The sequence below is a fragment of the Hyperolius riggenbachi genome, chromosome 5, assembly GCF_040937935.1.
Source record: "Hyperolius riggenbachi isolate aHypRig1 chromosome 5, aHypRig1.pri, whole genome shotgun sequence".
Classification (NCBI taxonomy): domain Eukaryota; kingdom Metazoa; phylum Chordata; class Amphibia; order Anura; family Hyperoliidae; genus Hyperolius; species Hyperolius riggenbachi.
Genome location: NC_090650.1, coordinates 41,711,391 through 41,736,808, shown reverse-complemented (window position 1 = coordinate 41,736,808; position 25,418 = coordinate 41,711,391). Strand labels below are relative to the sequence as shown.

Genomic DNA, 25,418 nt, shown 5'->3' with positions numbered 1-25,418 from the left:
ATGAAGAGCTGGACTAGTCCAAAACCTGTCACTTCTGTCCAATTTCTACTACCTACTGTAAGTGACAGCAACTTAGGAGAAAAGTAATTTATGGCTCATTTTACTCTGGAAAAAACGTACTTATTGTTTATTTGCACATATTTTAAATTATAAAAGTTTTTGCCATAGTGCCCCTTCAACATTGCCGTTTATGGTAGCGCCATTTTTACCAGGGCGTCTTTCAGCACACTTTCTTCCTGCTTCAGGACAGCGGATGGGTAATTTGTTCTGTGCTTTAGCCCCAACTTCACCCTTCAAAAGAAAATACTCTCCCGTCATGAGGTTTCCAAAAGCTGTAAGTTGGCAGGGAAGGACTCAAACCGTGTATAACTTCTTATTATGTGAGGCAGATGAGATGGTGACATGTCCTCTTTACTATCGAGGACACAAGGTTTGAATTCCTGAGCTGCAGGTTGATTTGCACAGAGACATGTAAAGTAGATGTATTATTTTTATCCCTTCGCCCAGCTGCCAGTGTGGAGAGTGTCCAGAGCGCCAGCAATTAGCGGAATATATTGTCACTCAGCGCGGTGCACAGTAATGTCCGCTGATTGCCTTGTCGTGTGGGATTTGGTCCAGTGGCGTCCGGCAGTCAGGAGTCATAAAATATTCACTGTTTCCTCCCTCCTTGCCTGCTAAAATTGCACATGGCGTAACCAGCTAATTAACAGGAAGATTTATCCATAGAGGGTCAAACTCAAAGCCCTCTGTTTACTCCAGGTGCTGAAAGAGGAACGATCAAAGAAACTGTCATTCTGTAAACCCCACATACCTATAGAGCTGTTAGCCAGCAACAATAGAAAGCTTTTCAGAAGTCTCTGATCACAGCCTGGGTGAAGGTAATACCTTGTGTATCAGCTTTTTGTAACAAAGTTGGCGTCGGGGCCAGAGCTGTACCATGTAGATAGGTACCACTTCTCTGTCACTATTCACAAAGGAATGATTTACTGTTTGTTTCTGCCCTGCCTGCTTTCTCACAGATCCTATGAGAACAGCTGAGAGATTTTTCAACTACAGAGAAAGGATCTGAAGAGAAGGACCCTTACTTTATTTCTGTACTTGAATGCTTACACCCACTATTCAGAACTCAGCATCAGACTTTTAATCTGGACCCTCAGATTAAAAGTCTGATGCTCTACCGACTGAGCCTGGATAGCTCAGTCGGTAGAGCATCAGACTTTTAATCTGAGGGTCCAGGGTTCAAGTCCCTGTTCAGGCGATGCCTTTCCTTTAGTAGTGGCTGGACAGTGTACTGGTTAAGGACTCTGCCTTTGACATGGGAAACCAGGGTTCAAATCCTGGCTAGGTCAAGTACCTATACAGTAAGGAGTTCAAGGCAAGACTCCCTAACACTGCAGGGTGGCCTCTTGAGCGCGTCCCTGTGGCTGCAGCTCTTGAGCGCTTTGAGTCTGACAGGAGAAAAGCGCTATACAAATGTTCGGATTATTATTATTATTATTATTTACACGCTATTTGATGCTAGATTTCTGCTTCCTGCCATATCCTTGCTGAAAACCTCGAGCAGAAGCAACAAGCTGATCAGGAGTCGTTTCCATTGAATGTGTTTTTCCCAAATGTGGTGCAATGCAGAAAAAATATGGACGGCATGCTGCAGATTTCTGCACCGCCCAGCATGCGAATCACCAGTATTGAAAGTCAGTGGTCCCGCATGCGTCCTTTAGGACTTTTACGTAGCGATAGACAATCACCGGCAATCAGCAAATCACTAGTGCGGCCTTTCCATTCGGGAGCGTTCACACTATAGGATTGTGATCGCAAAAGCGGTGCATGTAACATTTTGGGTTCAATCGCCTCAAACACAACCTCTGAAAAATTGCAGTCATTAAAGGGAATCTGAAGTCAAAATAAACTTATGATGAATTGTATGTGTAGTACAGCTAAGAAATGAAATATTAGTAGCCCAGAAAAGAGATATTGTTTCCAGTACAGGAAGAGTTAACTTCAGTTGTTATCTAAGCAAAAGAGCTTATCTGAGCTCTCTAACCAAGCTCGGTCAGCTACAGTGCTGTTTTCTGAAGCACTTATCTCAAGCGGCCTCTCACTGTTTCTTGTGTGTTTAAGGTTTTACTGCCCGGAAGTTCAGAGGGTCATTAGCTCTGCTCTGTTTCATAGTTTAAAATGGAGTGTGGTTTGTAAACTGCAAATATTAGAGAATGATGCAATGTTATAAAAATAAAGCTATATAACTGAAAATAAAAATGAAACTTTTTTCTTTGCTACTAATGTTCTATTAATTATCTATACTACACATATAATTCATTATCTCGTAATTTTTTTTTTTTTTTTTTGCTTCATTGTCACTTTAAGGGCCCCTAGAGTCTGTTTACACGGCAAGTGATTTCTGGCATTCAGTGGTGTTGTATAGCTAAATATGCTACAAATACCGGTATGCTGGAATAACGTTACTTCTGTTATTTTCAAAGAGGACAACAGACACTAAAAACACAAATCTTGTTTTTAAACAGTGTACCAGTTACACCAGTAGGTGGTGCACTAAACATCCTTTTTAATAAAAACAAACAAACAAACATTAAGGGCTCTTTTCCACTATGAAATGCGATTGCGATCACGATTCCGATCGCAATCGCGTTTCAATTTCCACCATGCGATTGCGATTGCGATTGAGCTACTATATTCATTATAGTCCAGCTCAATCGCATACAAAACGCGGCAGGACGACGATTGCGATTTGACTAAAATCGCATCGCAATCGGATCGCACTAATGGAAAATGCTGCTGCAGTTTCCATTAGTTTAATGTACCTTGCGATTTGCAATCAGAAGCAAATCGCAAATTGCAGGCTAGTGGAAAAAGGCCCTAAAGCGGATCCGAGATGGAAAAACGAACTATAGCAAGTAACTTGTCTATATATCTTATCTAAAGTTTAGATACAGCAACTCTAGCTGCAAACAGCTTTAATAGAATATGATTATTTCTTCCTGTGATACAATGACAGCAGCCATATTGTTTGTAAACATTACACAGAGGCAGGCTTATCTGTATCTTGAGCAAAAAATACCTAATCACCCCCTCCTCCCTCTACCCCTCTACCTCTGAAATCTCTGGCTAGTAATACCTCCCCCTCCTCCTGCTCAGACTGAGCTCCCATGAGCCCTTGCTGCTGTCTGAAAGTGCCTTGGCTCTCTGAAAACCTGTGGGTGTGGCTTGTTTAGTTTATAGGGAATTAGAGTATTAAAACAAAAACAAAAAAGTATTTGGCTTGAGTAATGCCCTATAAACAATAGGAAAGGAACACAATTATGCAATGATTAAAAGTTCATCTCTGATCAACAAAGGAAATGTGATATTTGTTTAGTGCTCCACCTACTGGTGTAACTGGTACACTGTGTAAGAAGAAGAGAGGTTCAGATAAGATACTGTCATAGAGAACACTAGTTATCAGTTACCATGTCTGAGGACTTTGCTCTTGCAATGTTGGGATTCGTATAGACTTTGTGATCATTCATGATCATTTCAGGCATGTCTGCAAAGAGCACAGAGCCAAGTAGCAATAGGGGATGATGGAAACTGATGCACTGTTGTAAGTTTGCATCACAGCTTGCTCCTGCTTATCCTCCCCCTTCCCTCTCCATAGGGCAGTGCACACCAACTTTTAAGGAAATAGTCTGAAAATCCCCTCTGTATATTGACAAGATTAGCAGCATGCTTGTTTCTGGCGGTGTTCAGACACTACTGAAGCCAAATAGAGCAGCAGGACAGCCAGGCAATTTGCATTGTTTAAAAGGAAATAAATATGGCAGCCTCCATATCCCTCTCCCTTTGAGCGTGCTTTAAAAAGCACCACTAGCTGCTCTTACAATTTCCTCAGGCTAATTCAGAAATACACAGTGACTTGCATGCTATTTCTCTTATTCTCAGTAGAGGGCACTATTGTGTTGTAAGTTTACACACTGCTTTGAATGGGTGAAATTTAAACTGATATAACAATTCTGAAACATTCCTCTGTTTAACTGGGAAAAAAATCCAGGTTAAACAAATTTGTTGATTTTACTCATAGCTGTGTCTGCTATATTTTAGTACTGTTTTTCGTATTGTTTTGTGTTTTTTTTTTTTTCTTTTGTTTGGAAAATGTTAATGTTTTACACACTTTTTATGGAAAACAAATTATGAGCAATGCTGTCCTTACACAGCAGGGTGCATGATTTTACAAATAAGTAATGCTATATTGTTTTTGGCCCATGCACACCTCACATCCTGAGCCCCCCTTATTCATGGTGCGATCAAAGTGAGAAATTGTTTAAAGAGTAACTGTCGGGTATAAAATCACAAATCAATTCTTTATTTTTATCTGGTAAACCAGTAATAAGGATGCTAACCAGGCAATCCAAAAGTTAAAATCACTATTACTTTTCTTGCTGATAAATGATCAATCCCCAGTTTACCTCACTCTTATTTGGTACGTTGCAGCACAAAGGAAGTTGCAAGGCATGCTGGGTTGTCCTTTTTTGCTTCTCTACTTCCCCTCAAACTTAACTAATGCAGCCTGAACTGAAGCCTCTTCCCCTCCTGTTTTACCCCTCCACACCTCTGTTCCTCTCTGATTGGCCAATATTTCTCATGCTGAGACAATGCACTTTTTATAGTGAAGGGCGGGCAAATCAGGCAGAGGAGAGTAAGGGAGGAAACTACATCAGGATTGGCTTCAAAATAGCCACACTTAAATGGGAAATGCTAAGAAGGATTTTTTTTTTTTTTTTTACTGTAGGAAAATCACTAAAATCAAAACATTGACAGTGCAATACATATGTTCTGTAAGTAAAGCAAGTATTTATCTACTTATACGTGTGTTGTTGTTTTTTTCTGAGATAGTATGGCTGACAGCTCCTCTTTAACCTCTTGAGGCTCAGAGGTTTATACCCTTTAGTGACCAGGCCATTTATTGCAATTCAGCACTTAACTACTTTAACAGTTTATTGCTCGGTCATACAACTTGGCACCCAAATGAATTTTACTTCCTTTTCTTCCCACTAATAGAGCTTTCTTTTGGGGGTATCTGATTGCTGCTGCGATTCTTTGTTTGTTTTTTGTTTTATTAATTAAAAAGGAAGTTTTTTAATAAGAAAAACCCTATTTTTTTTTATTCCGCCCTCCCCCAAATTAGCCCTATATTGCATTATGTACACACTACTATACATAGGCATCAGCCTATGATAGGGATTAGATTGTGAGCCACTCCTGGATACAGTTAAGTGACAAGGACATCCTCTGTGCAGCGCTAGATCACAGCGCTTGTATACATTATATTTTTGCCTCTTTTGTGTTAAAATCAGCCCGCCAGCTCCAATCGCGGCTGGCAGGCTGATTACTGTGGCCCGCTCTGTTTACTGACGGGAGCTTGCGTCCAATCTCGCTCCTCGTGAGATCACACCATGTGGCGTGGCTTAGCAACGAGAGAAACACTCTGCAGCCGCCATCCTGCGTTAGGCGGTCGCAGTGTGGTTAAAGGACTTCCGATGCAAATATGATTAAAAAGATTTCAGTCCCTCGCCGCAGCCCAGTCCTCCGCGTTGTCCCGCTACCCGCTGGCAAAGATCGCAACCTCGCCGGCAGGTTCGGTCTTCTGCACCTGCCCACACGTCCACGTCATCTGGCGAATACTGCGCCTGTGTAGTAGTTATGCACAGGCGCAGTATGCGCCAGATGTGGATGCACGAATGCCTGCACAGGCGCAGAAGATCCAACCTGCCAGCACGGTTGCGATCTTTACCAGCAGCCAGCGGGAGAACGCAGAGGACCTGGACTGCGGCGAGGGACTGAGACTGCTGCTTTGGGCTGGAAGGAGCCCCAGGCGAGTAAAATCTTTTTAATCATACTTGCATTCTAAGTCCATTAAAGCAAACCTGTAGCGAAAAAAAGCCCTTATATGAATTGTGTAGTGCGGATAATAAATAGAACATTAGTAGCATGGAAAAGAGTCTCATATTTTCAATTTCAGTTTATATAACTTTTTTTTTAATAACCTTGCGGGTCGCCGGAGTTGGGCATCAGTGTGCAGGTGCTGGCCCGGCTGCGTGCGACCTATAGTGTGCAAATGTGGCCGTGACTGCTCTGCGCATGCTGTCACTTTTCCATCATGCGCAGTGCGCCCCAGTGTCTGACCATTGATGCCCGACTCCGGCAACTCAGAAGAGGCTGTCGCGGGGTAAGGTAAGAAGGCAGGAGACTGAGGAAACCAGGGGAAGCTGTGGCCATTAGGACAGCTCACCTTCCATGTCTGCTCTCCCCCCGTTTCTCCGTTTCAGCTCAGGTATGCTTTAAAGGGAACCTTAAGTGATATGGTTGTTTCCTTTTAAACAATACCAGTTGCCTGGCAGTCCTGCTGATTACTTTGGCTGCAGTAGTGGCTGAATCCCACACCTGAAACAAGCGTGCAGCTAATCTAGTCTGACGTCAGTCATAGCACCTGATCTGCATGCTTGTTCAGGGGCTGTGGCTAAAAGTATTAGAGACACAGGATCAACAGGAGAGTCAGGCAACCTGTATTATTTTAAAAAGAAAAATCCACATTCTTCTCAGCTTAGGTTCCCTTTAAGGATCATAGGGCCCAATCCAATTCCTCTTTTCTCCTAAGTTTTTTGTGTTAGGAGATAATTTTCATCTTCTGTTTAAAATAATTTTTCAGCACTCTAAAACGTTGGTGAAAAAGTACTGTCAGAATGATTTTGAGCTTTGTCTTGCTTGCTGGTGGCTTAAATGGCATTTTATTGGTAAGGTGTGAAATAACACCTAAGAGGTGAAAAGTGAATTGCATAAGGCCCATAGAAGGAGTTCCAACACCCCCACCACCTTTTGGAATTTTGTAGGCCTTATTGATGGATTGATTGATGGGCCATTGAGTAGAACACATTTCTCCATTTTTGAGTCCGTCCTAAGCACTGGCCTGGATATCGCCCTCAGGGGACTGGAGCTGCAGCCTGTACTTTAAAGTGCACCTCTAGGGAAAAAGTGCCCTAAATGGCTACTTCAGTAGAGGGATGCCTTTGGATAATTAAGGGGTTTTCCCATCCCCCTCCACCTCACCGCTCAAGCACTGGGCCCCCCCCCCCCCAATCTTTTTGAAGAGGTGCGTGCGGCCTCGCTCCAGTCCATGAATGAGCTGCCTGCTCTCTGGGGAGCAGGGGACCTCACGCCTGAGCTGCAGCAAGGAGCAGGTATAGGCCGAGTGGCGTGCACCACTGCTACCCAGGAGGACAGGGCTCTACTGAGGTAAGACACTGCGCCCATCAGGACACCTTTGGCCTCCCTGGATCTCGACTCCATCCATCCATTGGCTGCCGCCGTTTTCTTTCAAGGACAATTGGGTCATCACTACTGAACCTTTGCCTCCCTTTGCCCCCCCCTTTGATGTCTACCTAGAGATGACAATGATTGCCAAGTGCGACTTTTGGTCCCATAGTATGGCAGCCTCGGCTCTTGGCTCTCAGACATTATCCCCCCCCCACCTCCTTCCAGAACCGGTATGAGCCAAAACCAATTCCGGGTACAAATCCCCCCCCCCCCCCCCACTTTTGTTCTTGCCCCTGTCACTGTGAACACTGCAAATGCAGCACACGAGATTTGTGTGCAGCTGGCGCCACCATAGGCTGTAATAGGAATTACAACCATAGCGACGCACAGTCAGTAACTTCGGGGCTGTCAGAAGACGAAGCTGAAGTTACTTTTAAAACACTGTAATTCATCCTCCAGCAATAGCTGGAAGCCGAATATCATTCCCCACCATCCACGTCGACCTAGAGGGGGAATAGTATATAACTCCGCTGAGAACTTGTGCAGCAGCATGATGAGCCATACCGGCTGTATCCTGCGGCAAATTCTCTCGGACGCTGCCGGCGCCTCTTCCAAGCAGAACTTCCAGTTCTAGAGACGGAAGTGTTGGAAGATGGAGCGCAGCTCAGCACTGAAAGGCGGTGATATAAATAAGTTAACCCTCTCTGTTGCCTGCACCCCCCACTGCACACACCAGGACAATTTTGCTTCTCGCGAATTTGTTTTGTGGATTCCTGGTGACTATAAGTTTATACAGATTTTCATACAAAAGTGGAGTAACCCTTTAAATTAATTAAAACCAATTAAAAATACACTTCCTATGACCGGGAGCAGGACAGACGTGGACTGTTTTTGCTGTTCTCTTTTGTGCGGTACAACTTTTTTATTATTTCGTAGCATTATTACCTGCAGAAGATTGATTTATTCTTCCAATAAACTTAGTTAAATTAATTAGATTTAGGGATGGTTTGACGGTGTGAACATCCAGACATTTCAGTAAACACCTCTGGGGGGAGCCGTTACCTGCTGACAGGTGATGGCGGTTCTTCGGAATTCGGTTTGCGGGTACAACGTGACGGGGTAGTTGTGCCGCTGTCGCCGTCTCCCTGATCCGCCATTCGCAGCACCTTTACGAAGACGTTTGACAAGGCGGCAGGCAGATTTGTTATGCGTGGGGTCAGTGAATGGAAATTGCTTGTGAATTCCAGTCTGAACCTTTAAAAAAAAAAAAACCCCTAACGTAACTGGTTATATATATAAATTTTCTAGCTGGTTATATTTATACAGTGGTGACATGGATCACCCGACTGCGCTTCAACATTTTACTTTTAATTGCTCTGTATCTGCAGATTCTGTCAAGTTGATTTCTCCTTGCTAGGATGGCTCTGCTTATTACGGTACTTGGATATTTCCAGGTTACTCTTGGCTCATTTTTCTCCTTCTGTTAGAAGATATTTTTGCCTTAAAGAGAATCTGTACTGTTAAAATCGCACAAAAGTAAACATACCAGTGCGTTAGGGGACATCTCCTATTACCCTCTGTCACAATTTCGCCGCTCCTCGCCGCATTAAAAGTGGTTAAAAAACTGTTTTAAAAAGTTTGTTTACAAACAAACAAAATGGCCACCAAAACAGGAAGTAGGTTGATGTACAGTATGTCCACACATAGAAAATACATCCATACACAAGCAGGCTGTATACAGCATTCCTTTTGAATCTCAAGAGATCATTTGTGTGTTTCTTTCCCCCTGTTCTCATGCACTGAAGTTTCAGGCTGCTTGTTTCTTCCTGCAAACAGCTTTGCCCTTGTCTGTAATTCTTCAGTATGTGAAAGCCCAGCCAGCTCAGAGAACGATTTATCCAGCTTGTAAAAGATAAGAGAGAAGAGAGAAGCTTACCTAATCTAAATAATACACAGGCAGTGTGCAGAGAGGGGCCTGGAGGGGGGAGATGCATCACAGAACCACAACACTGAAGAACTTGGCAGCCTTCCAGACACAGGCTGACAAGTCTGACAAGAGAGATAAGTTGATTTATTACAGAGATGGTGATAGTAGAACGTGCTGCAGTAAGCCAGAACACATTAGAATAGCTTTTGGAACTTGTAGGATGATAAAAAACAGGATGCAATTTTTGTTACGGAGTCTCTTTAAAGAAAACCTGTAGTGAAGGGAATATGGAGGCTGCCATCTTTATTCCTTTTTTTTTTTTTTTTTCAGCCCTATTTCAGCCTCCCGTTTTTATTATTTGTAATTTGTAATGCATGGCAATTTTCTTGAAAGCTCCTGGCATGCTGAGTCCAGTGCCTTTCCCAGCAGCACAAAGCAGATCACCTGACCCAGCCCATCTCCACCTACTGCTTATGGTGGGTACACACGTCAGATAAAAGTCTTTGGAAAATGAAAGATCACAGACCAATTTTACCCCCTTCCATGTAGTATGAGAGCCATACCTACACAGTCTATTCTATGGAGCTGAACTCCCCATCAGACAGAAATCTTTGCAAGATGCTGCACACAAAGATGCTGTACACATTCAACAGATCAGTATCTGCAAAAGATCTGTTCCTGTAAAAGATCCGTTCCTGCAAACCGCATTCATAGTCTATGATATCTGCAGATCTCATACACACCTTGTTTAACGGACAATTATCTGTAGACCAGATCCACCAGGTTGGATCTTCAGATCGGCAGATAATTGTCTGATCTGCAGATGAATGTCCGTTACACAAGGTGTGTATGATGATCTGCAGATCTCATAGACTATGAATGCATTTTGCAGGAATGGATCTTTTGCAGGGATTGATCTTTTGCAGATACTGATCTGTTGCGTGTGTTCAGCATCTTTGTGTGCAGCATCTTGCAAAGATTTCTGTCTGATGGGGAGTTCAGCTCCATAGAATAGACTGTGTAGGTATGGCTCTCATACTACATGGAAGGGGGTAAGATTGGTCTGTGATCTTTCATTTTCCAAAGACTTTTATCTGACGTGTGTATGCACCTTAAGTCTTTGTTAACCTTTTTACCCTTTAGGAACACTTCAAATAATTTGTAGATCTCATGGAACCTCTGTATTGGGAACAGGGATTTATTTTGCAGGAGGCACGGTCTTTTAAAAAACGGCGTGGCTAAATGCTTTAAGGCCCCTTTCACATTGGCGCATTGCGTTGGCATATTTTGCCACAGGCCAAAGCTAGACTAGTGCAAGTCCATGGGGCATTTCATACTTGGGCGGTGGAAGTACTCAATTTGATGTTTGGGTAACGCTGACGCAACAGCGCATTGGTGGCCGCTTGCCCAGAAGTAATGTAAGTCTATGGAGCTGCGCATATTTTAAAACTGTTCTCTGCATGTATTTGTGTTGCGCATGCATGGAAGGGTATTTTGACAATTCTGTGCAATTCTACCACCAGCCACAGGAAGTGAGCACTAGAGCCTCACTTCCTGTTTGGCCTGCAGTCAGAATGGAGATTACTGTGCACTGCCGCAATAACCTCCATCAGCTTTTTTTGGTGTTGCTGTCCGATCATCCGATCGCACCGCTATTGCGAGTTGGCAGTGTAAAACTGTCCTTAACAGTCTCCTTGTTTAGACAAGGCAAGACATTATATAGTGCCAGAGCTTCAGCCAATTAAGGCACGCTCCACAGGTGTCCAGAATCATTAGGGAGCCTTGTCCAAGACTCCTAAGGCCACATACAGACATCAGACCATAGTCTTTGGAAAATGAAAGATCACAGACCAATCTTACCACCCTTCCTGTAGTATAAGAGCCATACTCTACACAGTCTATTCTATGGAGCTGAACTCCACATCAGAAAAAAATCATTGCAAGATGCTGCACAGACACAAAAGATCAGTATCTGCAAAAGATCTGTTCCTGCCAAAAATCCATTCCTGCAAATTGCAATGCTACTCTATGAGATCTGCAGATCATCATACACACATGATTTAACTGACATTCATCTGCAGATCAGATCCACCAGGATGGATTGTCAGATCTGCAGATCTGCAGATGAATGTCAGTTAAATCATGTGTGTATGATGATCTGGAGATCTCATAGACTATCATTGCAATTTGGAGGAATGGATTTTTGGCAGGAACAGATCTTTTGCAGATACTGATCTTTGTGTCTGTACAGCATCTGTGTGTGCAGCATCTTGCAATGATTTTTTTCTGATGTGGAGTTCAGCTCCATAGAAAAGACTGTGTAGAGTATGGCTCTTATACTACAGGAAGGGTGGTAAGATTGGTCTGTGATCTTTCATTTTCCAAAGACTATGGTCTGATGTCTGTATGTGGCCTAAGGACCCGTTTCCACTAGAGCCAATCTGCATGTGTTTCCTGCATGCAGATTCGCATAGACAATACAAGTGGATGGGACTGTTTCCACCTGTCAGGATTTCTGAGCATTTTTCTGTGCAGAAAAAATCTGCACGGCAGAGCCCACAGAATTCGCACACTGCCTTGCGGTGTGCGATTCGCATACAATGTATTTAATAGGAAATTTGCATGCGTTTTCGTATGCAAATTTTACCGCAAATTTGACTGCGAATTCGCGGGCGTTTTCGCATAAAATCAATGTAAAAGCACACCGGCAATGACATGATTAAATTCGCATACTCATTAACATGCGGAAGCACCCGCGAATTCGCGGTAATATTCGCATCTGCGTGCGAATTCGTTTTTGCATTTTCCGCGACTAATTCGCACCGCAGACGTGGAAACGGGCCCTTACTGGTTTACATACGGGCTTGAGCCTGAATTCGAACCCTGGTCAAATGACTCAAGTCCCACCTCCAAGGCAACAGCCTTACCAGCATGCTATCCAGCGGACCCCCTATTTCATGTTCCTCCTCTTACAGTAACCTGTGTTAGTGTTTCATATTCTAGTTCTCCCCTATAATAGGGCTATTTATTATACCGCCTCACTGTCATACTACCTCACTGTTCCCTCACCAGAGGGAAATGCCAGGGAACCCCTGCAATGTCCTCCAGGAAAGGAAATCAATAACATCAAGGGAAAAGCTGCTCAATCACGTATAGAAATTCTCATAAATAAAACTATTGTAAAGTGCACTATATTGTGCCACCCAGAGAGCGCAGCTGAATGTGAAGGAGCCCCCACTTTTTTTTTTTTTTTTACCATGTTGATTAACATAGTAGCAGCCGCTAGTTAAGTATCACGGTCACGATACTTCACAGGACCACCTGCAACTAAAGTTAGGCGCGTTGCTATGTTAGCAATGCTCGTAACCAAGTTGCATAGCAACGCGCACTGCTATGTAAGGCGTGCATAGCGGCCCATGTATTATAAATGTAGAAAATTGTAATGAAGGCACATAACAAACATGGCTATAAAACCAATGGGCATCTTGTAGGAAAAGCCACCTTCTTATCATCTGCCTAATAATCACATCCCCTAAGTGTGTCCTTTGCCACAGCCCCAAAGACACACCCGGAAACGCACTCAACCAAACAGAAATGGGGCCTTAAAGTGAGAGGGATATGGAGGCTGCTATATTTATTTCCTTTTAAACAATACCAGTTGCCTGGCAGCCCTGATGGTCTCTTTGACTGCAGTAATGTCTGATTCACACACCAGAAACAAGCATGCAAGTGATGTCAATGATGATGTCAGAAACCTCTGATCTGCTGCATGCTTAATCAGGGTCTATCGCTAAAAATATTAGAGGAAGAGGATCAGCAGGACTGCCAGGAAACATGTTTTGTTTAAAGTTAAATATGTCAGCCTCTGTATCCCATTCACTTCAGGTTCCCTTTAAATTTGACTTGCATGACTGGAGGAAGGCTTCGGTTTGATCAGTAGGGCAGTAGTGCGCATGACGTCATTATACAGTCGTGAGCGCCCGCAGTGCGCTCCTGGCCGTGCGCCTGTGCACTACTGCCTGACTCTGGCGACCTGGGCTAAGCTGCACAGAGGGATTTTGGTATGAATGAGGGGTACGGGGGGAGGCATCTGGACTGCACCTAGTACATGCCTGCTCCCCACCCCCCGTTTTTAGTTTAACATTCAGCTCTGGTATCCTTAAAGAGGAACTCCAGTGAACATTTTAGTGTTGGCAGGTGATGTAGCTGCTGCATGGTTTTTGGCAGTTGCAAACGGCTGTAAACAGCTATTACCCACAATGCAGCAGCGTTCACAGACAGGAAACTGCCAAGAGTACGTACTTTTCTTGTTTCTTGTGGGAGGAGTTTCACCACAATATCAGTCATACAGCGCCCCCTGATGGTCAGTTTGTGAAAAGGAATAGATTTCTCATGTAAAAGGGGGTATCAGCTACTGATTGGGATAAAGTTCAATTTTTGGTCGGAGTTTCTCTTTAAAGAGAACCTGTACTGAGTAAAATTATTTAAAATAAAGACATGAGGTAACTTCAAATGAACATCACATAGTTACCTCACCGTCAGTTCCTCTCAGAAGCTCACCATTTTCTTCTGACAATGATCATTTCCAGTTCTGACAACATTTTGTCAGAACTGAAATATATCAGTTGTTGTCAGTTATATATCAGTTGCTGTCTGTTACAGCTGAGAGGAGAACTGATGTGTCCATGTTTTTGAATAGACCAAGATGGCGCCGTAAGAGGTGCCTCGGTCACATGGCTCCTTCGGTTTTCCTGTCTTTTTAGCTTTTTAGCTCTGTTTTTTTAGCCTTTATAGATCTCTTTAGCTCTAGCTTTTCTTTTTTTTGTAGCTCTTTAGTTTTAGTTTAGTTTAGCTCCGAGGAAGGTACACTCTCAAGTAGGGCCACTCAGCTGCGGCCCCCGGAGCCACCCGCCTCCCAGCCCAGGACTCTACATCCCCGTCCTCAGACCCTCCGGAACCCATACTGCAGCATCTCTCACCTGCCTCCTCGATCTCCACAGCAGGGGCACCAAGGTCCACAGCAGCGACAACAGCTCAAGGCCGGCTCGTCCTGTCCCCCACCAGCCGCGGACAGCAGCGCACCGCTCCGGCCTCAGACCCGGCTCCCGGACTCCACGCTCCCAGCAGCAGCTCCAGGCCTGCTCGTCCCCCCCACCATCCGCGGACAGCAGCGCACTGCTCCGGCCCCAGACCCGGCTCCCGGACTCCATGCTCCCAGCAGCGGCTCCATCCCCAGGCCTGCTTGTCCCCCTCCAGCCGCAGACAGCAGCGCACCGCTCCGGCCCCAGGCCCGCCTCCCGGACTCCACAATCCCAGCAGTGGCCCCATTTCCAGGCCTGCTTGTCCCCCTCCAGCCGCGGACAGCAGCACACCGCTCCGGCCCTAGGCCCGCCTCCCGGATCCCAGCAGTGACCTCATCTCCAGCCTGCTCAATCCCCCTCCAGCCGCGGACAGCAGCGCTCCGCTCCGGCCCCAGGCCCGCCTGCACGATCACAGCAGCGGCACCATCACCAGGCCTGCTCCCCCCCCCACCACCAGACATCAGCGCACCGCTCCGGTCCCAGGAGCGCTCATCCAGCACGGGGGCCCTGGGACACTGCCCGCAGAAGCTCCAGAGTTCCGAGGGGCACGCCGGGCCCTCCACTGCCGGCATCCAGCTGACCCACCATGTGGCTGCCTGACGCCCTGCCTGCAAGCCACTGCCTACCACCACCAAGGGTCCCCACTCCTGCAGCCCTGCCTGCCACTTCAGCCATGAGGATACGGTGAGCCTGCCTAACTTATCACAACTTATCACTTATCACTCTGCTGTCACTGTGATGCATTCCTCTCTGGGCTCCCCCATCTGTGCCTGCTCCCACCTGTGCTTGCTTCCACTTGTGCCACTACCAGCCAACCCTGTCTGCTGCTCCCCATGTGCTTTGTCTGCTCCTGGAAACAATGCCTGCTGCCCGCTCTGCCTCCCCAGGCTCCACTGCTCCAGCGGCTGCCCTCCCAGGCAGGAGCGCGGGGAAACCACTCTCACGGGGGGCAAAAACTGTACGATTCCTATCCCGCACTGAACTCCTGGAATGGGAGCCCCTTGCTGGCGGCGACCGACCCTTTGAAGCCACCCTGCGGGAGACAGTCAACTCCCACATTGCGCTCCTAACTAGTAGCACCAGGGGACCTCCAAAGAATCGTCGCCACAGGGGGAGACGGGCAGGGGCTCGGGTGAGGCTGAAGAAAAGAGGGCTACTCACTTCCATACCGACCATACTTCTAGCGAACGTCTGCTCACTCCAAAACAAGGTGGACGAACTGCTCCTACTGCTCGGCCGCAAACCCTCGCTAAGCAAGAACACCCCTGTGCTCTGCTTCACGGAGACCTGGCTCAACGGAAACGTCCCGGACAACGCTGTACAGATGCCAGGCTACTTCCTCTTCCGCGCAGACCGGGATCGAGACCTCTCCGGGAAAACGAGAGGTGGCGGCATATGCTTCTACGTTAACTCCGACTGGTGCACCAACATCTCACTCCTCAGCAAGTTCTGCTCCCCTGATGTCGAACTCCTAGCCATCAACTGTAGGCCCAGGTACTCACCCAGGGAGTTCTCCTCATTCATTCTGATAGGGGTTTACATCCCCCCGGATTCCAACACCAGGAATGCCCTGAGAACACTGAGCGACTATATCTCGGGGTGGGAAACTGCTTTTCCGGAGGCCCTCATCATCGCCTTAGGGGACTTCAACAGCGCAAACCTGCGACAGGAGCTGCCCCACTTCCAGCAGCACATCACCTGCCCCACCAGGAACCTTAACACCCTGGACAAATGCTACACAGCCCTCAGGAATGCCTACAAGGCCTCTCGAGGTGCTCCCCTAGGGAACTCAGACCACTGCGTGATCCTCCTGATCCCCACCTACAGAAGACAGCTCGAGACGTCAAAGCCCATTACTAGAACTGTCAAAAAGTGGACCGAGGATGCAAAACTGAGGCTGCAGGCATGCCTGGAATGCACCGACTGGTCGACACTGGAGGCACCCACCTTGGAGGAATGGTCTGAAAACATCCTCTCCTACATCCGCTTCTGCGAGGATGCATGCATTCCAACCAAAACCTTCAAAGTCTTCCCAAATGATAAGCCCTGGTTCAACAGCAACCTACGACGTCTCCGGAAGATCAAGGAGGAGGCACGCAAGTCGGGCACCCCAGAAGAGTACAAGGAAGCCAGGAATACCCTGAATAGAGAACTGAAAGCTGCAAAAAGGACCTACTCTAACAAGGTAGGCCTCAGCCTACAGTCCAACAACTCACGGGAAGTCTGGAAGGGACTCAAGGCGGCAACGAACTTCAAACCTCCCCTGCATCAAGCAGCCTCCAGCTCACAACTGGCGGAGGAACTCAACGAGTTCTACTGTAGATTCGATCTCCAACACAAGCAGCCTGTGGCCCCAGCATCCCAGTCAGCTCCAGATCTCACGGCATCCGCGACGGAAGACACCCAGCGCCCCCCAGGGGCCAGGGGCATCCCCGCTCTGACCGCAGTACAGGAGGAGGATGTGCTACGATGCCTCAGAAGACTAAACCCCAGGAAAGCCTCGGGCCCGGATGGGGTGTCCTCACTCTGCCTGAGAACCTGCGCAATCCAACTAGCTCCCATCCTCACCTCCTTCTACAACAGATCCTTATCAGAAGGAAAGGTCCCCTCCTGCTTCAAAAGGTCCACAATCATCCCAGTCCCCAAAAAACCAGGGAACACGGAACTCAACAACTTCAGACCCGTGGCCTTTACCCCCATCACCATGAAAGTATTTGAGAGGCTAGTGCTTGCCCACCTGAAGCACTCCACCAGCACCCTCCTCGATCCACTCCAGTTTGCCTACAGGGAAAACCGATCAGTTGACGATGCCATCAATGTCAGCCTGGCACACATCTCAGAACACCTCGACAGTCCAGGAGCCTACGCTAGGGTCCTTTTCCTGGACTTCAGCTCGGCTTTTAACACCATCTGTCCGGACATTCTGATCGACAATCTTGAGCATCTTGGGGCAGATTCCCTCCTCTGCAGGTGGGTAGAATTTGCGATAATTCAGGTTGGAGTGAGCTCAAGATGTCTCCCAGGCACCACTGCTGAATATATGCAAATTAACCATTGTACCCTTAGAAGCTAAACACACCTCCAGAACCGCTGGAATGCAATGATGTGTCAGCTTGTTAATATGTACAGAGCCATAATAATCCAACATGCATACAGACTGTTTCGGATTGTTTGATCCTCATCAGTGCATGGCACTGTACATATTAACAAGCTGACACATCATTGCATTCCAGCGGTTCTGGAGGTGTGTTTAGCTTCTAAGGGTACAATGGTTAATTTGCATATATTCAGCAGTGGTGCCTGGGAGACATCTCGAGCTCACTCCAACCTGAATTATCGCAAATTCTTTCTGTTTTAGGAAAGCAAACTTTTGTTTTTCTTAACATCTTAGTAAGGGGGCTTTTAGGACCATTGTAGTCCCTTACACACCCCAATGAGTTCTGGGTCACCATGAGCTTGCTGGTTAGTCTGTGCCTCTCGGATTTACAAGCCCTACTCCATAGAGCCAAATTAATCCATGCCATGCACTGATGAGGATCAAACAATCCGAAACAGTCTGTATGCATGTTGGATTATTATGGCTCTGTACATATTAACAAGCTGACACATCATTGCATTCCAGCGGTTCTGGAGGTGTGTTTTGCTTCTAAGGGTACAATGGTTAATTTGCGTATATTCAGCAGTGGTGCCTGGGAGACATCTCAAGCTCACTCCAACCTGAATTATCGCAAATTCTTTCTGTTTTAGGAAAGCAAACTTTTGTTTTTCTTAACATCTTAGTAAGGGGGTTTTTAGGACCATTGTAGTCCCTTACACACCCCAATGAGTTCTGGGTTACCATGAGCTTGCTGGTTAGTCTGTGCCTGCAGGTGGGTAAAGGACTTTCTCTCCAACAGAACTCAACGGGTCAAGCTTGGCAGTCGCATCTCCAGCGAGAGAACCACCGTCGGTGCCCCGCAGGGCTGTGTGCTGTCCCCTCTCCTGTTCTCTCTGTACACCAACAATTGCACCTCAGCCTCCGACTCTGTCAAAATTATCAAATTCGCAGATGATACCACCCTTATCGGCCTCATTGACAGAAATGGGGAGGACGCTTACCGAAACGAAGTTGCGAGGATCTGTAACTGGTGCAAGGACAACAATCTTGTTCTCAATACAGCAAAGACCGTGGAACTTATCGTGGACTTCCGGAAACTTCCTCCGGCCCCACTACCTGTGTTCATCGATGGGTCCGAGGTCTCCCGAGTCCAAAGCGTACGGTTCCTAGGTTCAACCCTAACAAGCGACCTCAAATGGGGGCAGAACACCACCAGAACCCAGAAGAAAGCTCAGCAGCGGCTTTTCTTCTTACGCCAACTGAAAAAATTCGGAATGTCATGGGATCTGCTCACCAGCTTTTACTCTGCGACCATCGAATCCATCCTCTGCTGCTCCATCATCGTCTGGTACGCAGGAGCAACCGCCAAAGACAAATACAAACTCCACAGAGTGATAAAAAGAGCAGAAAAGATCATTGGCGCCCGCCTGCCCTCGCTAGATCTCCTCTACTCCACGAGAATGAAGACAAGGGCCTCCAAGATCTTACTTGACCCCTCCCACCCGGGCAGACGATACTTTGAGACCCTTCCACTGGGACGCCGTCTCCAGATCCATCCCCGCCAAGACCACTAGGCGCATGAACACCTTCTTCCCCCAAGCAGTCCTCCTGTTGAACTCACTGAACTCAAAACTCCCCCCCACCCCCACCCCCCTGGCGTACATCCCAGGGACACTCCAGCCCCAGGCATCCCCTCCTCTCAGCTGCAATCTCTAACTGACACGCGGACTATCACAGCAGCAATCACTCCACCCCCCCCCCCCCCCCCCCCCCCCGAGGACTCTAAGACTGAGATGCTCTAAATGTATTTGTATGTATGTATGCCCTGCTTGCCTTTGTTATGTCTGCCATGTGTCGTTATATGTTATATGCCATGTGTACCACAAGCAATTCCGGGCACACCACTTGGTGTGCTTGGCGATAATAAAGATGATTCTGATTCTGATGTTTCCCTATGACTCAAGTGGGCGATATTACAGTTTAACTGTGTGCTGACCAGGAAGCTGTTATGGGGTAATAGCCATTTTCAAAATGGAGGACGGAGAATTCCATTGAGCACAGTGGACAAATAGGACGCAGGAGAGGAGAAAGAGATTGAGGAGTAGACTACACAGGAGGTAAGTATGACCTGTGTATGGTTATTTTGACTTTTAATTTTCAGTGCAGATTTTCTTTAAAGAAAACCTGAACTGAAAATTAAAAGTCAAAATAAGCATACACAGGTCATACTTACCTCCTGTGTAGTCTACTCCTCAATCTCTTTCTCCTCTCCTGCGTCCTATTTGTCCACTGTGCTCAAGGGAATTCTCCGTCCTCCATTTTGAAAATGGCCATTACCCCAACAGCTTTCTGGTCAGCACACAGTTAAACTGTAACCTCGTCCACTTGAGGTATAGGGAAACATGGACTTTACCGGGCATATCAGTTGTCCACTCAGCTATAACTGACAGCAACTGATATATTTCAGATCTGACAAAATATTGTCAGAACTGGAAGGGATCATTGTCAGAAGAAAATAGTGAGCTTCTGAGAGGAACTGATGGCAAGGTAACTATGTAATGTTCATTTGAAGTTACCTCATGTGTTTATTTTAAATAATTTTACTCAGTACAGGTTCTCTTTAAGGCCCTTTTCCACTAACAATCACAAACGGCAGCGATTGCGATTTTTCATTTGCATTGCATTATCACTCTAAAAATCGCTCCAGAAAGCGATTGCGATTTACAAATTGAATCACTATAGTAGAAAACACTTCTCATGATTTCTATGATAAAGTAACAACCCTAGCGATTTGAAAAATCACTAGCGATTTGCGATTCAGCTGTGTAGTGCAAAAAGGCCCTTAAGCTGGACAGGGACATTATGACAGAAATATCGTTTAGTGTCGCCTTTAATAATAATGATGATGATTTTATTACCATATTTTATTTATCAGAATTCACAAAGGTCATCTGACAAAATAATCATGAATTATTAACAATAACGTATTTAATAATAATTCTGTAAATATTGTTGTTTTTATTATTTCAGCAGTTGCGTTTGTAATCTGATTGACCGCTGTGGATGACCTCACTTTTTAATATCTTCATTGCGCTTTGTGCCGGCTTACCCGATAAACCACGTCGGATTTAGTGGTACGGAATATCCGCGTCTCTCTGTGCTCCGGATAAATACTGCGCCCCGGCAGCGTCGATAGGTGAAGCGGCGGAGCACGTGGCGGCGGCGTCCAATTTACATGCTGAACAGGTGTAAGCGGGTGATGGAGAAAAATGAACTGACGGGTATCAATTCTGGAGAATGCCCAGAACACCTTCGCCATAATTCATTGTTCTAAATTACAGGAGTGATGTAGAGCGGAGACCGGAATAATCTCTCATGCTGTCAGGACAGTAATACCTTAGATCCAAATTTAATTGCATCTGCAGAGCACAGCGGGAGTCTCGCATGTTCCTCATCCCCCTTACATGATATTTCATGCTTAGCATGACTGGGGGCCAGTGTGGCGGTAAATGAAAACTTATAGACAAGGAAGTGCTTTCACCTTCTATGCATACTGTTTGTCTTTAGCTTCTTTCAAAGTCATTTTCTGGCTCTTTCACCTTTTTATATGTTTGCCATTACGTCTGCGCTCATGCATAGTTCACATTCAGGTTTGTACGCTTTCTCTATGGATGGATAACTGTGTCTCTGGCTATCTTAAAGAACAAGCGACACCCATGCTAACCTAGAAATAAAAAACACATATATAAGTAGATAAATAGTACTCCTACTTACATAACAGATGTCTTGTGCTATCCACGTAATGATTCCTGTGAATTTTACAAAGGAAAAGCAGAAAATCCTATTCTAGGCAGTGGCCATCTTGCCAAGCTAATGCTGACATCATATCCTCCCTGACTCTTGTTTCCCCCCCTCCTTTCTCTTGCTCATTGTGTATTCATTAGCTGCCCTCCTCCCAGAGTCTTTTTTTTATTTACACATCCAATCACTGAGTCACCTCAGCCTTGCTTGTAAACACAAGTGATCAGCTAGGCAGGGAAATAAAAGGAAAAGGAGGAATAAATTATAGATAAAAAGAACTCCCAGCATTCAAAAGAACTCCCAGCATTCAACTGTTTGGCACTAGGGCCAGTGCTCCTAAAGTATGTGATCACTACAAACCGTAACAGCAGAAAAAGTTTTGAATGCAGGATTAGCATCTTTATCACTTAATACACTCAGACCAGTTGCTGTTGAAATTAGATTTTTATGGTGACAATACCGCTTTAAGAGCAGGTAGTCCCCGGTTAACGAACAAGATAGGGACTGTAGGTTCGTTCTTAACCTGAATCTGTCCATAAGTGAAAAAACTGTGCCATCTCTGTCCCCTATACCTTCTTTTTGCCCCCTTGTGCCCTAAAGTGTAACTGTCAGGCATAAAATCAATTTTTTTTTATTTTTATCTAGTAAACAATATGCTACTATGTAAACGCAGGATGTTAACCCTTTGTCTGTTTACATGAAAGCAGGATGTAGATAGGGCAAATTTATTGCAGGAGTTCTGTAAGCTGTAGCAAATAAAGATTTTGCTTTAAAGATTATTTTGCTGTTGCTTATCCTTTAGAGCAGAGAGGAAGGTCTGAGTTTTAGGTCCGCTTTATGCCCTTAATGGATCACTTTCCTGAGTCGACTTGTACTTGAGCCATCAAAATAAAAATTGGCTTAAAGTGTAACAGTCGGGCATAAAATCAAACAACAATTCTTTATTTTTATCTGGTAAACAAGTAATAAGGATGCTAACCAGGCAATCCAAAAGTTTAAAATCACTATTACTTTTCTTGTTGATAAATGATCATTCTCCAGTTTACATGACTTATTTGGTACATTGCCGCACAAAGGAAGTTGCAGGGCATGCTGGGTTGTCTTTTTTTGCTGCTCTACTTTCCCCTCAGACTTAACTAATGCGGCCTGAATGGCTGACGCCTCTTTCCCTCCCGTTTTCCCCTCCTACACCTCTGTTCCTCTCTTATTGGCCAATATTTCTCATGCTGAGACAATGCACTTTCTATAGTAGTGGGCAGGCAATGCATACAGAATCAGGCAGAGGAGAGTAAGGGAGGAAGTAACATCAGGATTAGCTTTAAAATAGCCACAGTTCAAATGGGAAAGGCTAAGGATTTTTTTTTTTTTTTACTGTAGAAAACTCACTAAAATCAAAACGTGGACAGCGCAATACATGTTATGTAAATAAAGCAAGTATTTATCTACTTATATACAGTATGTGTTGTTGTTTTTTCTGAGATAGGATGGCTGACACCTCCTCTTAAACCTCCCTAGCGATAAGGACGAGTCAGGCTCGTCCAGCTGTTACAGTTACTAACCTGCAGCATCGTTGGCATGCGCTATCCCTCGCGGACCCCTCGCAACTTCCCTGTACATGGATTCCTGTCTTCTTAACGGTGATTCCTGGCGGCGATCTCCTCCTTCCTCTTACTCCATCTACTTTCTGTTCCCTGGCGATTGCGTCGCCTGGCGAGTCCCATGACGCTGCTTGCGCTCCCTTGTGTCGGGTGCATGTAGCGTCATCAATTCAGGCGGCAGATTCAAATTTTTTGTATTGGATTTAATACAAATATCTGTATTAGATCCAATGTGAAAAATTCTAAGTGTGAAAAAAATTAATTTCGTTTTTTCAATTAAAAAAAAAAAAATGCTTTTTTATATTGTACGCATGCTTGTGGGCAGCTTGCAGGACCGCAAATTGCAAGCGGTCTGCAAAAACGCTTACAATATAAAGAAATGCTGAAAAAAACTGTACCTCTTGAGGTACAAAAATTACCAGGATATTAAAGGCACGGGGGGTTAAAGAGGAACTGCGGTGAAAACTATGTAATTAAAAAAAGTACTTCATTTTTACAATAATTATCTGTAAATGATTTAGTCAATGTTCACCCATTGTAAAATCTTTCCTCTCCCTGATTTACATTCTGACACGTATTACAGGGCGACATATTTCCTGCTGGCAGGTGACGTCTGTGGAAGGAGATGCTGTTTTTTTGGCAGTTGGAAACAGCTGTTCTTTCCCACAATGCAACAAGGCTCCCACAGTGTGATCTCAGTACCTAGGGATTTCACCACAATATCGGCCATACAGAGTCCCCTGATGATCCATTTAAGATGATGTAAAGATTTCTGGTGGGAAAGGGGGTATCTGCTACTGGTTGGGATGAAGTTCAATCCTTGGTTACAGTTCCTCTTTCATTGTACTAAAAGATAAGCAACAGCATAATATCATTTAAAGAGAAACACTTCTTTGTTACAGCTGATACAAATCCTGCAGTAAATCTGCAGTGTGTCTACTTCCTGCTTTCATGGAAACAGACAGAAGGTTAACATCCTGTGTTTACAAAATAGCTACTCTGCCAAGGCAGCCAACTGACACAGCTGAGAGATCAAATTACAGTGGGGCTTAGTCACGGATGTGGGGGAGTAAACAGGCTAAACTCTCTAAATATAGTTCAGTTCAGGTTCACTTTATGGTAATTCCCCCGGAATCCACAAAACAAACCAGTAAAACTTCATGGAGTTCTTTTTTAGAGAGAAATTTGCCAGGAATCGGAGTTTAGGAGGTTGGTGCCGCCCGGTGGTTTCCGATTGGTCGTTGTCCTCTCTGCACTCGTGACCTGGTGGAGCCCCCGCTCCCTCTCATCCTGCGCAGGCAATTACTGCCTTGTCCTCTGGATCCTATTCTCTCCTTGCAGCCAAATTAACCTTTTATCTGCAGACTGGTATTCAGCCAGTGCTGTCAGGAAACTTCCGTGTGTTCCCAGATAATAGCTAAGCATTGATCTGTGGCTAATCTTATGTAACCTTTTGTGTGTATTGATCAGAGCTCTGCACTCTGGGGGGATGAGGCCAAAACACTTGTTTGGCTTAACAAGAGATTTTTGGTCTTCTGGTGGTTGTGCTCTTGCCTGCATCCTCTTGCTAAGCAGGATATCAGTAAACTGATGGGCGTCACCGATTCCTGCTTTAGCCTCATTTATCAGCTGGTTTATGTAAAAGGGACCCAACAGAAGATCCAAGTATATACCATATATCCTTTGTGTACAAGTCAACCCAAACTTTTGACCCTCTTAAAGGGTTTAAACATACCACAATGCAGCAAGGTTCACAGACAGGAAACTGCCAGGAGTACCACGGTCCTCAAAGTTTCTTGTGGGAGGAGTTTCACCACAATATCAGTCATACAGCGCCCCCTTATGGTCTGTTTGTGAAAAGGAATAGATTTCTCATGTAAAAGGGGGTATCAGCTACTGATTGGGATAAAGTTCAATTCTTGGTCGGAGTTTCTCTTTAAGCTAATTTTTTTGATGAGTCGAGTATAATCCATTAAAGGCTTAAAGCGGACCTAAACTCACAACTTCCTCTCTGCTCTAAAAGATGAGCAACAGCATAGTAACCTTTAAAGCAAAATCTTTATTTGCTACAGCTTACAGAACTCCTGCAATAAATGTGCACTGTCTACTTCCTGCTTTCGTGTAAGCAAAGGGTTAACATCCTGCGTTTACATATTAGCTGTGTCTGCCGCGGACTGCCGAATTTCCGTGCTGACACAGCTGAGAGATCAAATTACTTGAAGATGAGGGGGAATTAGACAGGCTCTTCTCTCTAAAAACACTAGTCCAACTTCACACTAGTGACAGGGGAAGTGTTTGTATTGATGGGTTGACGTAACTCTCTCCTCTGTCTGTCCGCAGGTGTGCCGGCCAACATCGCAGATCTGAAAAACTTGGAGGTGCTCAACTTTTTCAACAACCAGATCGAAGAGCTTCCAACCCAGATCAGCAGCCTACAGAAGCTGAAGCACCTCAATCTCGGGTATGACTGTACCGTCTAGTTATAGTATTATTATTTATTGTATTTATAAAGCGCCAACATATTATGCAGCGCTGAAGTAGTAACATGGTGTCTTTTAAAGCGGGATTGTCAGCCATAGAATAAAATTCCATTGATACACTGCTTG

General features: G+C 45.3%; 1 protein-coding gene and 1 non-coding gene across 5 annotated transcripts in view; both read left to right on the top strand.

Annotated features, from left to right (window-relative positions):
- RSU1 (Ras suppressor protein 1) overlaps window positions 1-25,418 on the top strand; it is a 221,135-nt gene that overhangs the window by 24,356 nt on the left and 171,361 nt on the right. For all 4 annotated transcript variants that reach the window (XM_068235547.1, XM_068235548.1, XM_068235550.1 and 1 more), the window contains exon 4: window positions 25,153-25,273. In XM_068235547.1, the coding sequence (XP_068091648.1) occupies window positions 25,153-25,273 (121 nt within the window). The remainder of the gene's footprint in view (window positions 1-25,152; window positions 25,274-25,418) is intronic.
- Window positions 1,186-1,258, top strand: TRNAK-UUU (transfer RNA lysine (anticodon UUU)). Its single transcript has one exon. It is a non-coding gene; the product is annotated as a tRNA-Lys (tRNA).